Source organism: Diabrotica undecimpunctata, chromosome 1 (assembly GCF_040954645.1).
Source record: "Diabrotica undecimpunctata isolate CICGRU chromosome 1, icDiaUnde3, whole genome shotgun sequence".
Classification (NCBI taxonomy): Eukaryota; Metazoa; Arthropoda; class Insecta; order Coleoptera; family Chrysomelidae; genus Diabrotica; species Diabrotica undecimpunctata.
In genome coordinates, this window is record NC_092803.1 from 170,166,891 (window position 1) to 170,184,820 (window position 17,930).

Sequence of the window (17,930 nt, forward strand, 5' to 3'; positions counted from 1 at the left end):
ATTTTTTTGCTGCTGCTTCAATGTATTCCTTTTCAATTCAATATGACTATGACAATTGATATTTATAATAGAAACAGAATAAAATCAATCCATAAACGTTTTAGATTTAAAAATTATCAGACTTAAAAACAAACATGACTCTATATTTCATAAACCTACCCATACTGACACAACTATACACAATTCATCATCCCATCCCACACAACATAAACTGGCAGCCTATGATAGTATGTTACATAGATTAACAGAAATTCCGATGTCAAAATACAACTTTGAGACAGAATTAAATATCATTAAGCAAATAGCAGTAAACAATGGATACAAAGAATAAACAATTAATAAAATTTTAAATCAAAAATTACACAAGAAAGCCCTGAAATCAGTATTTCCACCACCAGGGAAAAAACCCAGTACCTTCTGCTCGATTACATATACAGGCAAAATATCAACAAAAATAGCCAAACACATAAAAAAAAGGAATAACACCATCTTTCAGAACAAACAACAACTTGGGCAAATATATTAAAAACAAAAAGAGCCAAAATAAAAAGTACTTGCACAGTGGTGTATACAAACTTAAATGTGGCGACTGCCCAAAAACTTACATCGGTCAAACTGGTAGAAATTTTAATAAACCAATAACAGAACATAAAATGGCTTTCAATAATAGAAAAATAGATTTTACATACCCACTTCACCTTCTAGATCATAATCATTCTTTTAATGACGAATTTCAAATTCTTCACATTCAAAATAAAGGTCTTAAGCTATCTTTGTTAGAATCTATGGAAATTAACAAAATAAAAAATACAGATATAATTCTGAATGACCAACTTGAGACAGACAGTTCTAACCTCCTCAACCTATTTCATTAAAGACTATAAAGTGTAAACGAATGACAAAAAAAGATCACTTGAGAAAGGCATTCTGCCGAAACAGCTGTAGTGATAAGTTTTTATAATAAATTTTGTAGAAATTTTTGAAAACAAAGTTTTCAGTGTTTTATTGTTAAATACAAAGTGGATGCCGAGAATTAATAAACAAAAACATTGATACGGATATTAAAATAATATTGTGAAAACAATACCTATTTTCAAGACTTCTTTTTAGCAATATCAAACCACGATCAGTATTAAATTTGATGCGAAATATAGAGATTAAAACGATTTTTTATTAAAATATTTATAATACAAAAATTATAAACAAAAGTATACTGAAGTTCGACTAGCCACAATTTCCATTTTGTTGATTTGTGTTTCGCAGTATTCTAATACTTTGAGCAGTATATTTAAAATGTATGCTACTTTACAAAATTTGTTTTGTAATAATATACCGCTTGAGCATATATACATTTCTGCCAAGGTAAGAGCTTGCTGTGCATTACTGATAAGCGCATATACGGATTCCACTTTGTCGTATATTTCGTATCTAAAACAAATTATTGACATTGTTAATTAATATAGAAACATTACTTTTAGTATTTTATTTCTTCAAGGAAACTTTATTAATTGTTTTGTACTTTTTGGTGATATACCAAAAGATCAACATACAAAAAGGAAATAAATAATACAAAAATAACTAAAAAGTATAAGAATATACTGGGTGTGCCAAAAGAAGCAGGTTGTCAAATATTTTGCGAGATTTACATTGCATCGTAAAACTAAAAAACACGTTTTCAATATTTTTCAAAATCTATCGAATGACACTAAACGCGACGTCCCACATCCATCCCTGGTAGTGCTGCGGGGGGAAATTTGAAAGATTAAATGGAAACCCCTATTTTGTAGCATGACCCTTTTCTGTTAAGTATCAAATATTTAAATATATAAAAATGTATAAGAATTTATTTGATACGCCCCTGACTGGTACGTAACAGTGATCTGAAATTTGTTTACCCAAAATCCTCAGGCTAATATGCCACAGGGACCTGATTTTTGTTTACCCAAGTGTATTTGAGACGTCATCTGGGAAAAATATTAACGTAGCTATCAAGTTGAACCTGGTTTAATTGCGTTTAATTTAAATAAGTTCCCACAAAAATTTGTTGAAAAGAAATCTGGATTGGCTGCGAAGTAAAAACTGGTACTGGGAGAGACAACAGTTACGTCCGGTTCCACCAACGTGATCTAAGTAAAATTTTACCTAAGTTTTACTTAGTCAAAAAAATTTCTTAGTTGTAGTTTGCGTTCCACCATACAAGTTTTTGCTTAACTTAACCAAGAAAAAACTTAAGATCTCAGAAATACCAACTTTGCAAAATTGTCAGAAATTCTTAAATTGTTGACTCATTATTAATGCAGAAACAACAAAAAAAGAAGAAAAAAAAAACATTTGTGTCATTTTTGTGTCATTTTTGATGCTGTCTTTAATTCAATGTCATTTCAATATTTATTGTAAATGTAAATGGTGACCTGTGTTCTTATTATTTTGATATTTTATTTTGTCGCTAGTGTAAAATAAATATAATAGTTTAAACTATAATACACACTATATTCTATATATACACACACACGATAAACTACACACTTCGGTGGAATTTACAACAAAAAAAAATATAAAAATAAAAATCCTATCAACACAAAAACATCTACGTACGCTATATATACATTATAAACTATTATATACTATATACTACTTTTATACTATAGACTACTATACTACGATATACTATACTATAGATTAAATAAGGTTATAAAAATAAAAATTCAAATTGGACCGAAAAAATGCGAGTTAACCTAACATCGACGATCAACAGAAGAAATTTAACCTTACTTATGTGTCAATATATGACAGAAGATGAATTTCAATGCATGCTCGAAGTTAAAATTTTTGCTTAAGTCGTCATAGCAGGTGACTTAAGCTTAAGCAAAAATATTTGTACTTAAGTAAATATTTTTAGTTGGTGGAACGAAACTCAAAGGACTTAAGTGAAAATTATTTCTTAAGATCAAATTTTCACTTAAATCGCGTTGGTGGAACTGGGCGTTAGTTAATCATGGGTTTGTTGGAAGCTGTTTTCTTTGCCAAGAAATTAGACAAAAGCGTCCTGAAGGCTAAGTAAGCCATTTTAAGTGAAAAATATAGAGTCGAGTTTAAATAATACATATTACTATCATCCAGGATAACCTGAGGCCTAGTTTTGGTGTTTGTCGGCCTCCATTTTGTGTCTCCCATGAGTTGGATCTAGATCGTTTGAAGTTTGTATGAGACAGAGTTTTTGTATTCAAATGTAAGGTAACAGACTTTTTATTATTTTGAAAAGAAATAATTAGCAGCGAAGGAAGTAGTTTTGTTAAATTTTTCTAAATAAACATCTTTATTTAAAAAGTTTATAAATAAATATAAGTTTTATTTATTACCTAATTGTGATATTTTAGTTTCTTTTAAACAAAATTCCCTTTTGATAATTAATTAATAATTCAGAAAACTTGAGTAGTTTCATTTCGATTTATGACAGTTAGTACATCTTTTCTGTAATTTGGCACATAATCATAATATTAAAGCCTGTTTTGTTAGAAGGTTCAATGTAACATTTGTTGGTAAACAGTTATAATTCTGTTAGAATTTCCAATTCAATGTAAGCTTTATTATTAAATTTATATATTTTTATGTGTATTAACTGTTTAGGTCAAATAAAAATAAACATGTAATGTTTCTCTTTAAACCCGGAGTTTAAAACTATTTCGTTTGAAAAGATATTCACCATTGAAATTTTTTATGAGAGAAAAACCTTTCTTTGTAATTAGCAAGAAGATTTTTTTAAACGGCGTCCTATTATAAATAGTTTAGGAATCTTCTTGTGTAGTGTTGCCAAGGGCATCTCTGTTAGTATTTTTTTTATTTCTTTTTCGTAGTCCTCACAGTCCTTCACCAATAAAGGAATCCTAATCCACGACTCAGTTCTCCAACCAAAACACGAGTAGCCGTTCGCAAACGTTTTAATTTATATGCTTACCCTATCACTAAGCTCAGTGATTGCTCAGTCCCCCTTTTAACCCTCTATAAGCAAAAAATAAATTGTTACAATTTTATATGGCAGATTTGAATTCCTCATAAAAAATAAGTAACTTTTACTCGAAACTTTTTATTTTTGTCGAATGGTTAATACATGGCGCTAAAATTGGAAAAACGATTTATCCTGATACTCTAGTAAAACTAATTCTATTTTATTTTCCATTGTGCATCAAGATGTAAAAGATGTTCTGCGTGTGTTTCGAGATATTTTTTTGTACCTTTTGTTTCTTTATTTTTTTATCTTTTTTTCGTCGCATATTTGATTTTGTGTTTTCTCATTTAATTATGTTTATTTGAGAGTCCGAGTTCCTTCTAATTCCAAGGCCATCTTTATCCAAGTTTCTGCTGATTTAACCTTTATCCTAATAGGAAATACCAAACCGTTAGGACAAGATGTTTCGGCGTCCACCAGTAAAGACAAAGAATATACGAATTTCGGCGAACATGTTGATGCTGCTATATAATCTGTCATTGCCCAACATTCTGAAGTCTTTGAACAGGAAATCTTAGAAGAACCAATAGTATCCAATGCAATGAATGAAGCTATTGTCCGGAGGCGTCAACAGCGAAAATTTACAAAAATTTACATTTGAGGACTATAATTCTGCAGGTTTTCATACACAATTATACGAAAACTTCTACAACAAATCGCCCTTTCAATTCTACGAATATTTTGTAGACGATTATCTTTTATCCATGATGGTAAATATCTAATTTATTTTAATCACTTGATTTTGATTTTCCTTATAAATTTTTAGATCGTAGAAACAGATCGTTATGCCTTGCAGTGTCAGGAAAGAAATCAGAAAAAAAAATACGTACGTATTACCGCGTGGCACAAAACTGATGTCGCCGAAATAAAACGATTTCTAGGTATAGTTGTATGGATGGGATGGGATGCAAAACGCTGCATTTCAACGATAATTCAGTACCAACAGATGACCATTTGCAGAAGATCGTTCCCTTGGTTAGTAGACTCAAGGATAAATTCAAGGCTGCCATCGTTCCAAATGGAAAACGTGTGCATTGATGAAATTTTAGTGTCTTTTCAAGGGCGACTAAAATTCAAGCAGTATATTGCCAACAAGGGACACAAATTTGGGATAAAATTATTCAAACTTTTTCTGAAAGGTGGTTATTCCTACGATTTTAACGTATATTGTGGAATAGAATATGCTGTAGCACCGTACCAACAAATGTAGTCATGCAACTTATGGATGAACTGCTTGACAAAGGATGAATTTATACGATTGATAACTACTACAGTTCTGTCACACTTACACATGAACAAAAACTTATAGATTGGTACGCTACGTGCAAACCGCAAACATAATCCCAAAACGTCATTTCCAAAAAATTAGGCGAACATGTAGCTGAACAAAGTAATTCGGGCATCGTTGTTCAGAAGTGGAGGGACAAGCGAGACGTGCTGATGATTAGTACCAAATTCGCTGACGAAATAGTGACACTGCAGAAGGCACGCGGTGGTGTCGTAAAGACAAAGAATGTCACCGAATATAATAAATATATTGATATATCAGATCAAATGAAAAACTATAATTCCACATTACTTAACGGAATAAAATGGTACAGAAAATTGCGATGGAGCTCTTGAGTGGCACAGCACTTATAAATGCCTATATCGCGCATTAAAATATTTCCAATGAAAGCGTGACGATTACCAAATTCAAGGCAGAGGTAATTCGGGGCCTATTAGGAGATTTTATTGTCACACTTTTGGTAAAAGAGGAAGGAAGACAAGTAGCACAGAAGAAAGCAACCAATACCTCATTAATATATGATGGCTGTAAAAAAAGCTATTACCTTGACTGTTTTTTTGTCATACATTCTGTGACAAAAAATTTAATTAGTACTTTAGATACATTTTGATATAATGTTATTACGTTTTGTTTTATGAAAATGAAGCTTATTTTGCCTAAAATGTGTTCTAACTATGAATATATAACAAAAAAAATATATAATTACACAATTGTTACTTATAAATATTAAGGAGCATGTGAGTCCTCATTGACATCTCAGAAGCACAGGCCAAGTATGCTTTCTAGACCATCTGGTCGGCTCGAAATATCCCCGTGTATTTTAAAATGAGTTTGAGAAGCCGCTGTTGAGCTACACAGCATTTTCTGACGACCTAGCGTATGAGTCCACATCGGCATCACGCGGCCCGTACATAACTTTTATGTGTGAGTCCGTGTTGACCTGTTACTTATTTGTTCTTATGTTGCACTTAATCTCTTAAATAATACAAGAGACCGATTTGAGTTACGTAATATATTATTATATTACATATTTCATTATCTTATATACTAAAACGCTAAGCCCTTTTCTTGTCCACCACTTTACTCAAAAACCATATTAGATAATTAAAATATTTTTTCGGAATATTATTAGTATTACGTATGAGATTGTCAAGATATACTTTTGGTACAAAAATTCACTTCCGGTTTTGAGATGACCGAAAGTTAAAATTTACTTTAAGTTTTAGACCCCACAATGTATATATGGATCGAAAGGTCTCGTCGAGACGAATCTAAATATGTACTTCCGGTTGCGATCCGACACCGGAAGTGACCCGAAACGCGCATAAAACGTCAAGATAGAGCGAATCTGACACCGGATTCGTGATCAGCATGCAAAATTAACTGCTAAATGATATCCATGTCGACATTTGATAGTAGAAAGGGTGCCACTATACTCCCTTTCTACTTTTGATGAACTAAAAATTGCATTCCGGTTTTGAGGTCGACTTCCATAATCACTTTTTTTTTTACTTGCATTATTATTGATTAATGTTATGTATAATCTTGCTTATATTGTTGTATTGATCTCTTAATTTTTCTCGCAAAATAAAAATTTCATTTAAAAAACTCGATGTCGAGTTAGTCCGCTAGTTTATTATTAAATACTTAAGCACTTACAGGTTTTATAAGCTATAAGTACTTAGACAAAATAGGAGAAGATATAAAAATAAAATACACTTTACAACAAACTTACCTCCAAGGATCTTCTGGAAAATTTATGCACTTGCACATATCATCTTTTTCCAGTGGTTCAAGATGCTTTTCTACTTCCAATAAATTATTGTGAATATATTCAAGAAGACATTCTGTCTGTTGCTGAGATGTTTTAATATCAGTAATTCGTCGATCTATGGGTACTAACTTACGTTGGTTAGCACAACAATTACCAAGAAGTTTGTTTACCGCTTCATTTTGACATTGAAATCTTTCTTGAAATTCGTCTGTAATAAATTCCCACTGAGAAATTAAATATTCTAGTTGTCTGAACGTTAAAGGCTTTTCAACAGGATTACTAAAATTTAATGTCATATTGACAGGCTTTCTGTTTTTTTATTGTTGTCATCTTCCTCTTCTCCTAGTATTCATTCACAATATTGTTTTTATTGTATAAGCTAAAAATTTAATTATTGTTGAAATTTTACTCTAACCTATAATAACTTTAAATTATATCTGACATTGTTAATACGTTTTACATTGGAATCACTTATTTGAGAAACCCCATAAGTCATAATTTTAACAAAATCGTTTTTTCACTAAAATGGATTTTTAATGTGTAAATTCACATTTTTGTATCGAAACGCCTTCAGTCAATGCGGTATGAAAGGCGTTTCTTCTATGCAGCGCCCTTGTCGTCATAATTTGGCGCAATAATGCCAATATTTTCAGTCAAATTCAATCTTGTGTTGTGAATACACGTAGATAAATAAAGGTGTAATGAATACGAATACAGTAGTAATAATATTGTGGGTTATATATTTGTATTATTACGCTGACGATCTGGATTTGATCGCACGTACTACACGAGGACTTAAAGAGATGACTTCCACCTTCTTGACAGCCGCACAAAATATGGGCCTTAAAATAAACGAGGAAAAAACCAAAATGTTAGCATCTATTCCAAATAACAGAGATAGAGCTAGAAACGCCGAAGAAAACTTCAGTATAGACCAATATAATTTTGAGGTAGTAAATAAGTTTACATATTTGGGTTCTCTCATAACAAACGATAATGACACATCTGAAGAAGTAAAACGGAGGGTACCGCTAGCAAACAAATGTTATTTTGGACTAAGCAAGCAGCTAAAAAACAGAAATTTAAGCCAGAAAACCAAACTAATAATACACCTCATACATAACACTCATCCTACCAGTGCTGACATATGGGTCAGAAACATGGACCATCTCCAAAACAGACGCAAATCTTCTGCTCGTCTTCGAAAGGAAGATACTAAGAAGAATAATGGGCGCATTCTGTGAGAATGGTATTTGGAGAAGGCGATATAATTTCGAATTGTACGAGAAGTATAAAAAAATAGTAAATGGTAGAGATGTAATATCCTTCATAAAATTAGGTAGGCTTAGATGGGCTGGACATGTGTCAAGAGCAAATGAAAATTACCCACCCGGACGAACTCTATTATCGGTCCCAGTGGGAAATAGGAGTAGAGGCAGACCACGACTGAGATGGAGGGACGGTGTGGACGAGGACGCAAGGAAAATCGGCGCGGCAAATTGGCAACGGTTGGCGATGAACAGAAACGACTGGCGAAATAGACTGGGGAAGGTCAAGGCTCAACTAGAGCTGTAGCACCACTGATGATGATGATATTTGTATTATATCTTGACAACAATATTTTAAAATGAGTGAAACGGCAGTGATCATATCGATATTAATTTACCTAATCAGGAAAAGAAAGGAATAAAAAAACCCTACGAATATAGAAATGAAATAATAAAACGAACTAGAGTCAAAGGAAACGAATACATCAATTGGAACTGGAAGAATGTTGCTGCAGTTCCTTCTCCATTCTCCAAAGATTGCAAGTAGGTTGATAATAATTTGTTCTTTTCCAACAAAAAGTGTTTGTTCATTGTAAACAATTTTTTGAAAAAGTGCTTTTCATTGACGAGTAGCGACGAAAAAATGCAGATTTTTCAACGATTTAGTGACTACAAAAAATGAGCAAGATCGATACTTACAAAGCCTAATTTCTGCAACTGAAATTAAGCAACGACGTAAAAGAAAAGAACTTGGTGAGTCTTCAAAGCCTAATAGAAGTAGTAGATATGTACTCCATATCAAGCCATAATAGAAAAATCACCGTTTGTAAATTAGCCTTCTGTTTCCTTCACGGCGTAACAATTAACCGAGTGAGGCGGCTTGTGCTTCTTATAAGTGCAGGAAAATCACCATTCGACAAACGGGATAAAAGTACAGTCAATGCAATTTCTGGTATTATTACAGATGCTATTCATGAACATATTAAATCATATCCTACAAAGATAGCTCACTATACTACCAACGAAAAGTATTATTTAAATGAAAAACTAGATATCACTCTTAAGTACAAAATGGTTACAGAAAAATTTCCGGAATAGGCCAGAAAGTTTTTAAAGAAGATTTTGAAGTATCAATTGGAAGACCTCATGTAAAAACATGTTGTGTGTGTGAGGACCTTGCAATGAAAATAAATAGTACGCATTTGAACGATAATGCAAAGAGAGTTGCAGCCGCTGAGAAAATGGTTCATCTACGTCGAGCCACGAAATTTTCAACTCAAATAAAATTTGTTAAAGAAATGGCAGATTTTATGCAGAACATTCAATTGCTACAAATTCAGGTGCAAGAGGTATTAACAATAATAAAACACCAAAAGCAACGTTTTTCCTGCATCATGAGGATAACGGTACGAAGGGGTCGAATGAAGTTTGCTCATTTCTAATAAGGTATTTTATAGAGAACATGCCGTTAGTTAAGTATCTTCATGTTTTCTCTTACGGTTAGTAAGGAAGAAAAAAAACAAAAAGTCACATTGTGTTAAAGTTTTTTCCGCTTTGATTTCGCTCGAAAAATGTAAGACTATTGTCCATTATTTTCCTATTAGGGGTCATTCCTTTCTACTCAGTGATGGGGATTTTGAGGTGATTAAAAGAAATATTAGAAAAGTAGATCGTTTATATACCATGGAAGAATATGGACAGATTACAAAAGTTGATGGCCAGAGTACTACAAAAAAACTAGGTTCAACTAAAAATAAGCCAATTCATGCATTTTTACCACTCCTACGAGAACTCAAACTTGGTTGTAGTTTGTAGTACACCCTAATATTAACGGATTACCTAATCACACCTTCAGGCTTAACAATAATTAAAAAATACACTAATATTGCCTAAAGCATTGGTATATCCAAGTGGAAAGATTCCGATTAATTATAAGAAGATTGTTGATACACAAACACTACAAAGTTATATACCGGATGTAGGAAATATAATTATTTAATTGTTCAACTCACCCACAACGACCAATAATATACTTGAAGACGATGAATGATCACACTTTTCGTTTTTTTTTGAGTTGTAAGAATATTTTTTGTACTTTTTAATATAAATTACAGTACGATGCGTATTTTCTTTCATTTTAATTTCTTATAAACTTTAGTTTCAGGTGACGCTGAATAATTTATTTAAGAAACCCCATAAATCAATCAAGTTTGAAGTTATATAGAGCTCATTCTTATTCTTTTTTTCAAAAAATATTGGTGTGAGAAAGTCAAGGAACAGTGTGTAAATGGAATTATGTGAAGGAAAAAGACAGTTAAGATTTGATTTCACGTATAGTGCGTCTGTATATCCGCTTATACGTATTTCACCCTAATAGGGATCATCAGAGACAGATATTCACAGACGCTCTAAACGTGAAAATAAATCTTTCCAGTCTTGGAAAGCAACTCTAACATGGCTTTGTATGGACGCAAATAGCGACATCTGATAATATTTGCGTCCATACAAAGATATATATACCAGATTCGAAATACAAATCAACAGAGGACTTCTCCACGGAGATGTTATCTCGTCAAAGCTATTTACACTTGGACTGGAAGGCATGTTCAAAGACATTAACTGGGCAGATAAAGGAATACATGTTGATGGAAGAAAACTGAGTCATTTTAGATACGCTGATAACATTGTAATATTCGCTACAAGTTTCGAAGAACTACAGACCATGAAGACGCAACTATTTTAAGTGTCGGAAAAAGTAGGTCTTAAGATGAACTTGGAAAAAACAAAAATAATGACAAATACACCGAACATTAGAGAAATAATGTTAATCGACAGAAATTTAGAAACAGTAAGCGAATACATCTACCTGGGACAGATAATGAAAGATAACAAAGAAAATCAAACTGCCGAAATTACCAGAAGAATAAGATTAGCGTGTGCAGGATTTGGAAAATGAGTTGGACCTTAAAAAGCACTAAAGTAGAACAATATTTGAAAACCAGAATTTACGATCATTGTATCCTCTCTATACTCACGTATGGTTCACAGATGTGGACACTCACCAAGCATAATATGGATAAAATAATAAAGGCACAAAGAGCGACGGATCAATGTTCGGGGTGAGACTTATAGACAAAAAAACAAACAAATGGATTAAAAGTAAATCCAACATAAAAGGCGCAGGAGAAGAGAAACATGCTGCAAAATTAAAATGGAGCTTCGTAGGACACAATGCCCATAATTAGGAAAGAGAAACAGAGGAAGACCACAAATGAGATGGACTGATGACATTAAGAAGATCGTAGGACACAACTGGAAGCAAGTTGCGCAAAATAGAAAACACTGGATTGATTTGAGGGAGGCCTATGTCCAAAGTTGGATTACTTAAGGCTGAAAAAGAAGAATCGACTGTATGATGTAGTAAACAGGCTTGTAAATACATTCAATACTTGGAACTAATTGCAACATTACATTCGACAACTGGTTTACCAGCATACGGCTAATCATTTGCTTAGTGAACATCGGTTAACATCTGTTGGAACTATTCACAAAAACAAGAGGGAAATATCGACAATCTTTTTGAATTCCAAAAACAGAGCTGAAAACCACGCAATTTTCGGATTTAAAAAACACATTTCTTTGGTGTCCTTTGTCCAGAAGAAAAAAAAAATAGTATTAGTAGCTTCTTCACTTCCTCATAATACAGAGGGTGGTCACAAATTAAATAAACCTGAGATTCTAGACTTTTATAATCACACAAAAGGTGGCGCAGATATGGATGACGAAATGCCTGCGTTATAATGTGTCTGGTAATAGAAAGCGATGGACCCCAACAATTTGTTTTACTGTTTAATAATGCAGAAATAAATAGTTGTTATTTATCAACATAACAAGCCAATTGAAAAACTTAAACGCAGATTTTTTTTAAAGAACTTATGTATGTTTGTTCTAAATGTGCAACAAATTTTTAATTATGCTACTTAAACAAAAGTTCTTGTTTACTTTTTATAAATTTAGTATTTTTTTAGTAGGTAAACAAAAATTTTGGTTAGTAAACTAAAATTACTATCTTTTTTTAACGTAAATGTTTAACATGATATAAATTTGACAAAAAGGATATATAACAATATAACCATGATTTAAAATCTTAAAGTTGCATGTAAAAATAAAATATTTTCTCAATTTTATAAATAAAAAAAATGAGGTGATAATTACCCCAACACATAGCTACTGTCAGAAAATGTCACCACACAGTCTTCAGGTTAAACTGAATTTGCTACAAAAATAAAGTAAAAGAAATCTACGAAATTAGCTAGAGAGAATATGGAGTATTTGAGAACATGTACTGGAAAACATGAGACTCATTAAGATATCCGAGGAAAGAAAAAGAAAATAAGAAGAAGGGAAAACTTACGACGATGGAAGCAACAAGTGAAAATTGTAATAAATAAAAAGAAATGGACATAACGGAACAAGTATTTGCCGACAAGCAGTCGGCATCTGCAAACCGTTAATATTTAAAATTAAATATTCTCAGGATTCTCGGTTTAAATTCCGAGAAGACAATAAAAAGTCTACATCTCACATGAACCATTTTTATGTGACTAAGAAAACTTACGTAAATCTCACCGTACCACAAATATTTTTAACTTTATGTATTCAAACTTTACGATTTTACACATTTTACGATTACTTTTATACCAAAATAAAAACTACAAATTAAACATTAGTAAAATTTAAAAAATATTCCCAGTCAGGTTTATGTTTTTAATGGAACATAAAGGTCAAGGACATTCTAGACGCACTTCTCTCTCGTTTCATTCTTAATTTTTCCGTCATATCTACTCATAAAAAATAAATTGTTTTAAAGCCTGTTAATATTATGTACATATTTAACAATCTCGGTGTTTACTCAATATTACATCAAGTAAAAGGTAAATATTTGTACAATACTGTAAACAGATTGATAACTATCCCAATTTCTAGGATTTACAGTCCTATGCATTGGGGTAAACAAATTAGGTGACATTTATATTTTGCAAACAATTATATCTGTAAATGCAAATTTATTAGAAATATTTATAAATAATTATTCAAATACCAAAATTTACATACGAGAGAGAATTTGAATAAATGTTGCTGCATTTCCTTTTGTATACGAGGGATAACAATAATATGTTATTTCTTAAGTTCAATCTCGGAAGGGAGCAGTGATTTCATATCTCAGTTCTCATTGTTGAAATTTTGGTTTTTAATTATTAAAGGATTTCCTTTACCTCTAAATCAATAATCTCTAATAAAAAAATTGTTTTGCCGATGCATCATTCTAACTATCGCCTTTATTGCTGCTATGTTTTTAGTTCTAAACCGGTTTTTTGAGCATTTGTTATTTTTTTATGTATAACAGATTGCTAACTTAACCCAACTACCCTTCTCCTTCATCCGGGCGTGGAACCGGCAGTGACAGCTGATGAACTACTCAATCCACTAATCAACTGCACCAGGCATGTTAATGTTCTTTAAGAAAAGTGGAAAGATGAAGAAGATTTGGTATTATTTCTGATATTCCTTTTGTCTATGTTTTTTGTCTTTAGAATTTGGACTAATTTTTCATGTCTTACTTTGACAAATGCTTTGTTTAATTTAACGTAACAGAAGTCAACGACGCAATCCATATTCATATCCATGCATCTTTGACCTATCACAGTAAAAGCAAATAACGTCTCTCTGGTTTCTAGTCCGTTTCTGTACCCAAACGCACTATCATTTATTCTTTCTTCCAGTTTTTTATTTTACACGACCATACAAAATTTTATAAAAAGAAACCCCATGGTTTAAACAGGAAGTAAAGACAAAATGTGAAGAAAAGAAGACAGCAGAACACAACAAACAAACAGCTATGCAACCACTAACGAATCAGAAATGAAACGAATACTTTAGTTAGACAAATAAAAAGGGAATACTGGCAGAGCTTCTCAAAACAGATAGACATTACTTCTACGGAGTACAAAAAGAAATATAGAGAATGATCAGAGGACAAAGAAAAGAGATAAACAAACTAATAAAAATAAAACACATTTAGAAGGACACATTGTAGCATTTGCATATTCTTTGAAATATATTGAAATCCCCTCGTATTTGCCTAAAGTATGGAAGAATTACTTTAGTGTATTTCTCTTTACTTTCGTACAAGTTAAAATACCCAAAATGTATTTTCAATCCTTTTTGCGTCGCGAGTTAATGTAAACACATTTTTAGAGTTTGTTTATACCACGGACACGTAATTCTTTGATATTTTTCTCTGATCGAAAGCCGCTCGAAAGATAATTATATAATTCTCGCTGAGGCGTGGTCAAGAGCGGTGGGCTTCAGCGTTATGTCAAAATTTTTCGTCGAATTTGAAATGTTTTCTTATTTTGTGTCCCTTTTTATGGAAAATAAGTAGCAGTAGAGTTAATAGAAGCAGTTTAATCAGTTCAATACGTAGTTGCAGTCAAAGTGAAATTTGAAATGTTGCCATTGTATTCAGTTCCACCTGTTCCAGTTTTTTAAGGAGAAAAGTTTCCAAAGTTTGTGTTCCAGTGCCCCAACTTCCAACTTTAATAATTCGCATTGTGATATGTAGTTTTTGTTCGTGTGGCAGACAGTTTAAGCCCAGTTCTCCCAGAAATTTTCAAGTACAGTAGGTCCAGTTTCCGACCCAAGAAATGTAAAGTAGAGAAATTTAGTTAAAATCAAGGTAACTTTTTGTTTTAAATTTCAAAGAAACGATGGAAATATTTTTCTAATAATAATAATTGCTTTCATCATTTAAAAAGATAATTTTTTATTTGTAATATTTTATTTGTGTTATAAATTATAGCCCAGTAACAGTAGTAAGTGTTTCTCTTTGTTATTTTTGTATTTACTTTTGTAACTATTCATATAGTATGTCGTATTGTCTATTTTTGAGTAGTTTTGTATTGTTTATTTTTTGTAACTGTTTGTGGTGACACAACAGTAAATGTTTGATTTATTTCTCTAAACCATTTTTTTATTTATTTAAAAAAAAGTTTATAAATCCTTTTTTGAGTTTCATTTAAAAATATATATTTTGCATCTCTAATATTTTTTTCAATAGTTACAACTAGTTGTTGTAAGCGTTATAATTTGGCACCTCGAAGCGGCGTCCATTTTAAATTATTAGAAGCCCTTCCTGTTGTTTTGTTTGTCCATTTGCTCCAGAAGATTTTTGTAAGTACCCATTTTTGTGTTTCTCTTTTGTAGTTGCCCCAATACAACCCCCTTGCCATTTAACTTATCGACGACCCAGCTCTCCAAACAAACCCTGAGTGCCGTTCGAATGAGTTTCGTTTATTTTGTTTGCCCTATCTCCACCCCCGTAAGGCTCCAACCCAGCCCAGTAAGGCCCTTTGCCCAGTAGGCAAAATATTTCGTTACAACATGGGCAGACTACTTTCGTCACTATTTGCTAAAGATAAAGACGATAATTAATCACCAATACCAGAGGTGACAACAAACGAAGAATTAAATATTGAGGAGGAATAGGTAAGGGAAGCATTAAGGAAACTTAAAAATAGAAAATTACCAGGAGAGCACAAAATACCAAAAGATCTCCTAAAGTATAGAGGACTAGATCTGACCAAACAACTATTAAAACTAATCCAAAAAATAATAGAACAAAACAAAATTCCTCAAGAATGAAGATCAAGCATCCTAATACCTCCAAAAAGGGAGAAAAATCGGACCCGAAAAATTACAGAGGAATTAATTTATTAAACATAACACTAAAATTAACAAAGTGATAACAAATAAACTGAATGAAATTATAACACTAGCAGAACAACAACCAGGTTTTAGGTCGGGAAGATCATGCACCGTCGTTATATTATTTATAATGAGGTAAGTGCAAGAGAAATCAATAGAATATAACAGACTGGCATATCTATGTTTCGTGGACCTTAAGAAGGCATTTGACCGGATCAAATTAAAGGACACTCATTCAATCATAAAACGATCGAAAATATCATATCAAAACAACACAAATACCAAAACAACACAATAAAAGTAAGAGTAGATGAAGAACTAACTGACCCTATGAAAGCTCTGGCAATGGGAAAAGACAGGGATATTATTTAAGTCCCCTGTTGTTTAACGTAATTATCATTAACATAAACTGCTTAGAATTTGGATCTCAAAACTGCACCAGTTTATTTTTGTGTACAAAGATAAAGTATATTAGAGCAATTCCGTTATATACAAAAATAAAGTATATTAGAGCACTTTATTTTCATTTTTCATTATTTTTTCTTGTCATTACTAGATGTAGATTAGTTCTTAGCGTTAGTGGCTAAGCATTATACAATTTTTTTACTGTTATTGCTGTTGTTAACAAAAGCTATTAAATATATGAATGAAAAGTAGGACTTTGTCGTAAATTAGTTAAAAGAAATTGCATTGGAAGAAAAAGCAAAGCGTTATTTCTCGGAAATATTGAAAGCTGTAACGTTTCGACTAATTGACTTGTATATTCATATAAATTTATAGGCAAACATTATTAGTTTTAAAGTAGAAATATGGTTAAAAATATATAATTTATATGGTTGGGGCATTTTAATATTAATTATTTTTAAGTAAGGTTTACCTAGATTTATTTATTCTGGATATATAGAAGAGAAAGTCATAATAAAATAGAATATGTAACCATATATGATATGCTGATAATGTAATTATAAGATAAATAAAAAAAAACAAGAATATAACAAACAGATAAAACATTTTCATCGTAATCGAGTATATATAGCGTAAAGGGAGGAGAGATGGACCACCTTTTAGAAAACTTAAGCTTGTTTCTTTATTAAACAAACATCAGAATAGAAAACAATTGTATAAAATAACTTAACATTGGTATTTGTTTTGGTATAAGTTAAAACTAGAAATTATAATTCTTAAACCTAAAAAAATATATAATGCACTGGCACGTCATCGGTTCATCTCTCCTCAACTGTGGAGGTGAGATGGGCCACTAGGAGTAGGAGAGATGGACCAAGCTAAACCTTTTTCTTTTTAATAGCAAGAGACTTTCCGCACTTGTTACAGAGATTAGCGAAGCCAATACAAGTTTCATGTAACCAGCGCTTACAAAAAATACATTGTGACCAGTCAACTTTTTTACAGGTTTGGCGATAGTCCTCGTTGCATCCAACACACTCATTTTCAATATCACTCATGTTTTCATCACCACTAGTGTCGTTTAGAGTAACACCTTCAGATAGTGACGATTCGCTTGGCTTTCTCTTACGGTTTTGTTTTTTTATAGGTTTTGAGCTTTTTTTAATCAAGGCATCCTTCTTTATTTTATTAAAGTCTTGAGCAGTAATCTCTCCAGTTATTTTTTTTTACGAACTCTCTTTACTGCTGCTGCCAATACAGGCACGGGCGTTACCTCATCAAGAGCCTTTCCGGGAGTTATATCTTCATCAGTAATTAATGACTTGCAACCGTGCAAGAATATTTTACCACTGATTCCAGAGGGACCTGGTTGAGAAGATTCTGATCTAACTGGAAAATTATTTTTTTCTGTTTCTGATGGGG

At 32.0% G+C, this 17,930-nt stretch overlaps 2 protein-coding genes across 2 annotated transcripts in view; one reads left to right on the top strand and one right to left on the bottom strand.

Annotated features, from left to right (window-relative positions):
• Wnt2 (Wnt oncogene analog 2) overlaps positions 1-17,930 on the top strand; it is a 287,566-nt gene that overhangs the window by 17,227 nt on the left and 252,409 nt on the right. The gene's annotated exons all lie outside the window — the stretch shown is intronic.
• LOC140441302 (uncharacterized) lies at positions 1,159-7,398 on the bottom strand. Its single transcript, XM_072531944.1, has 2 exons — positions 7,030-7,398; positions 1,159-1,428 (listed from the first exon to the last, which is right to left on the bottom strand). Exons 1-2 carry the CDS (start codon positions 7,362-7,364, stop codon positions 1,197-1,199), a joined length of 567 nt encoding a protein of 188 aa, XP_072388045.1. The 5' UTR covers positions 7,365-7,398; the 3' UTR covers positions 1,159-1,196.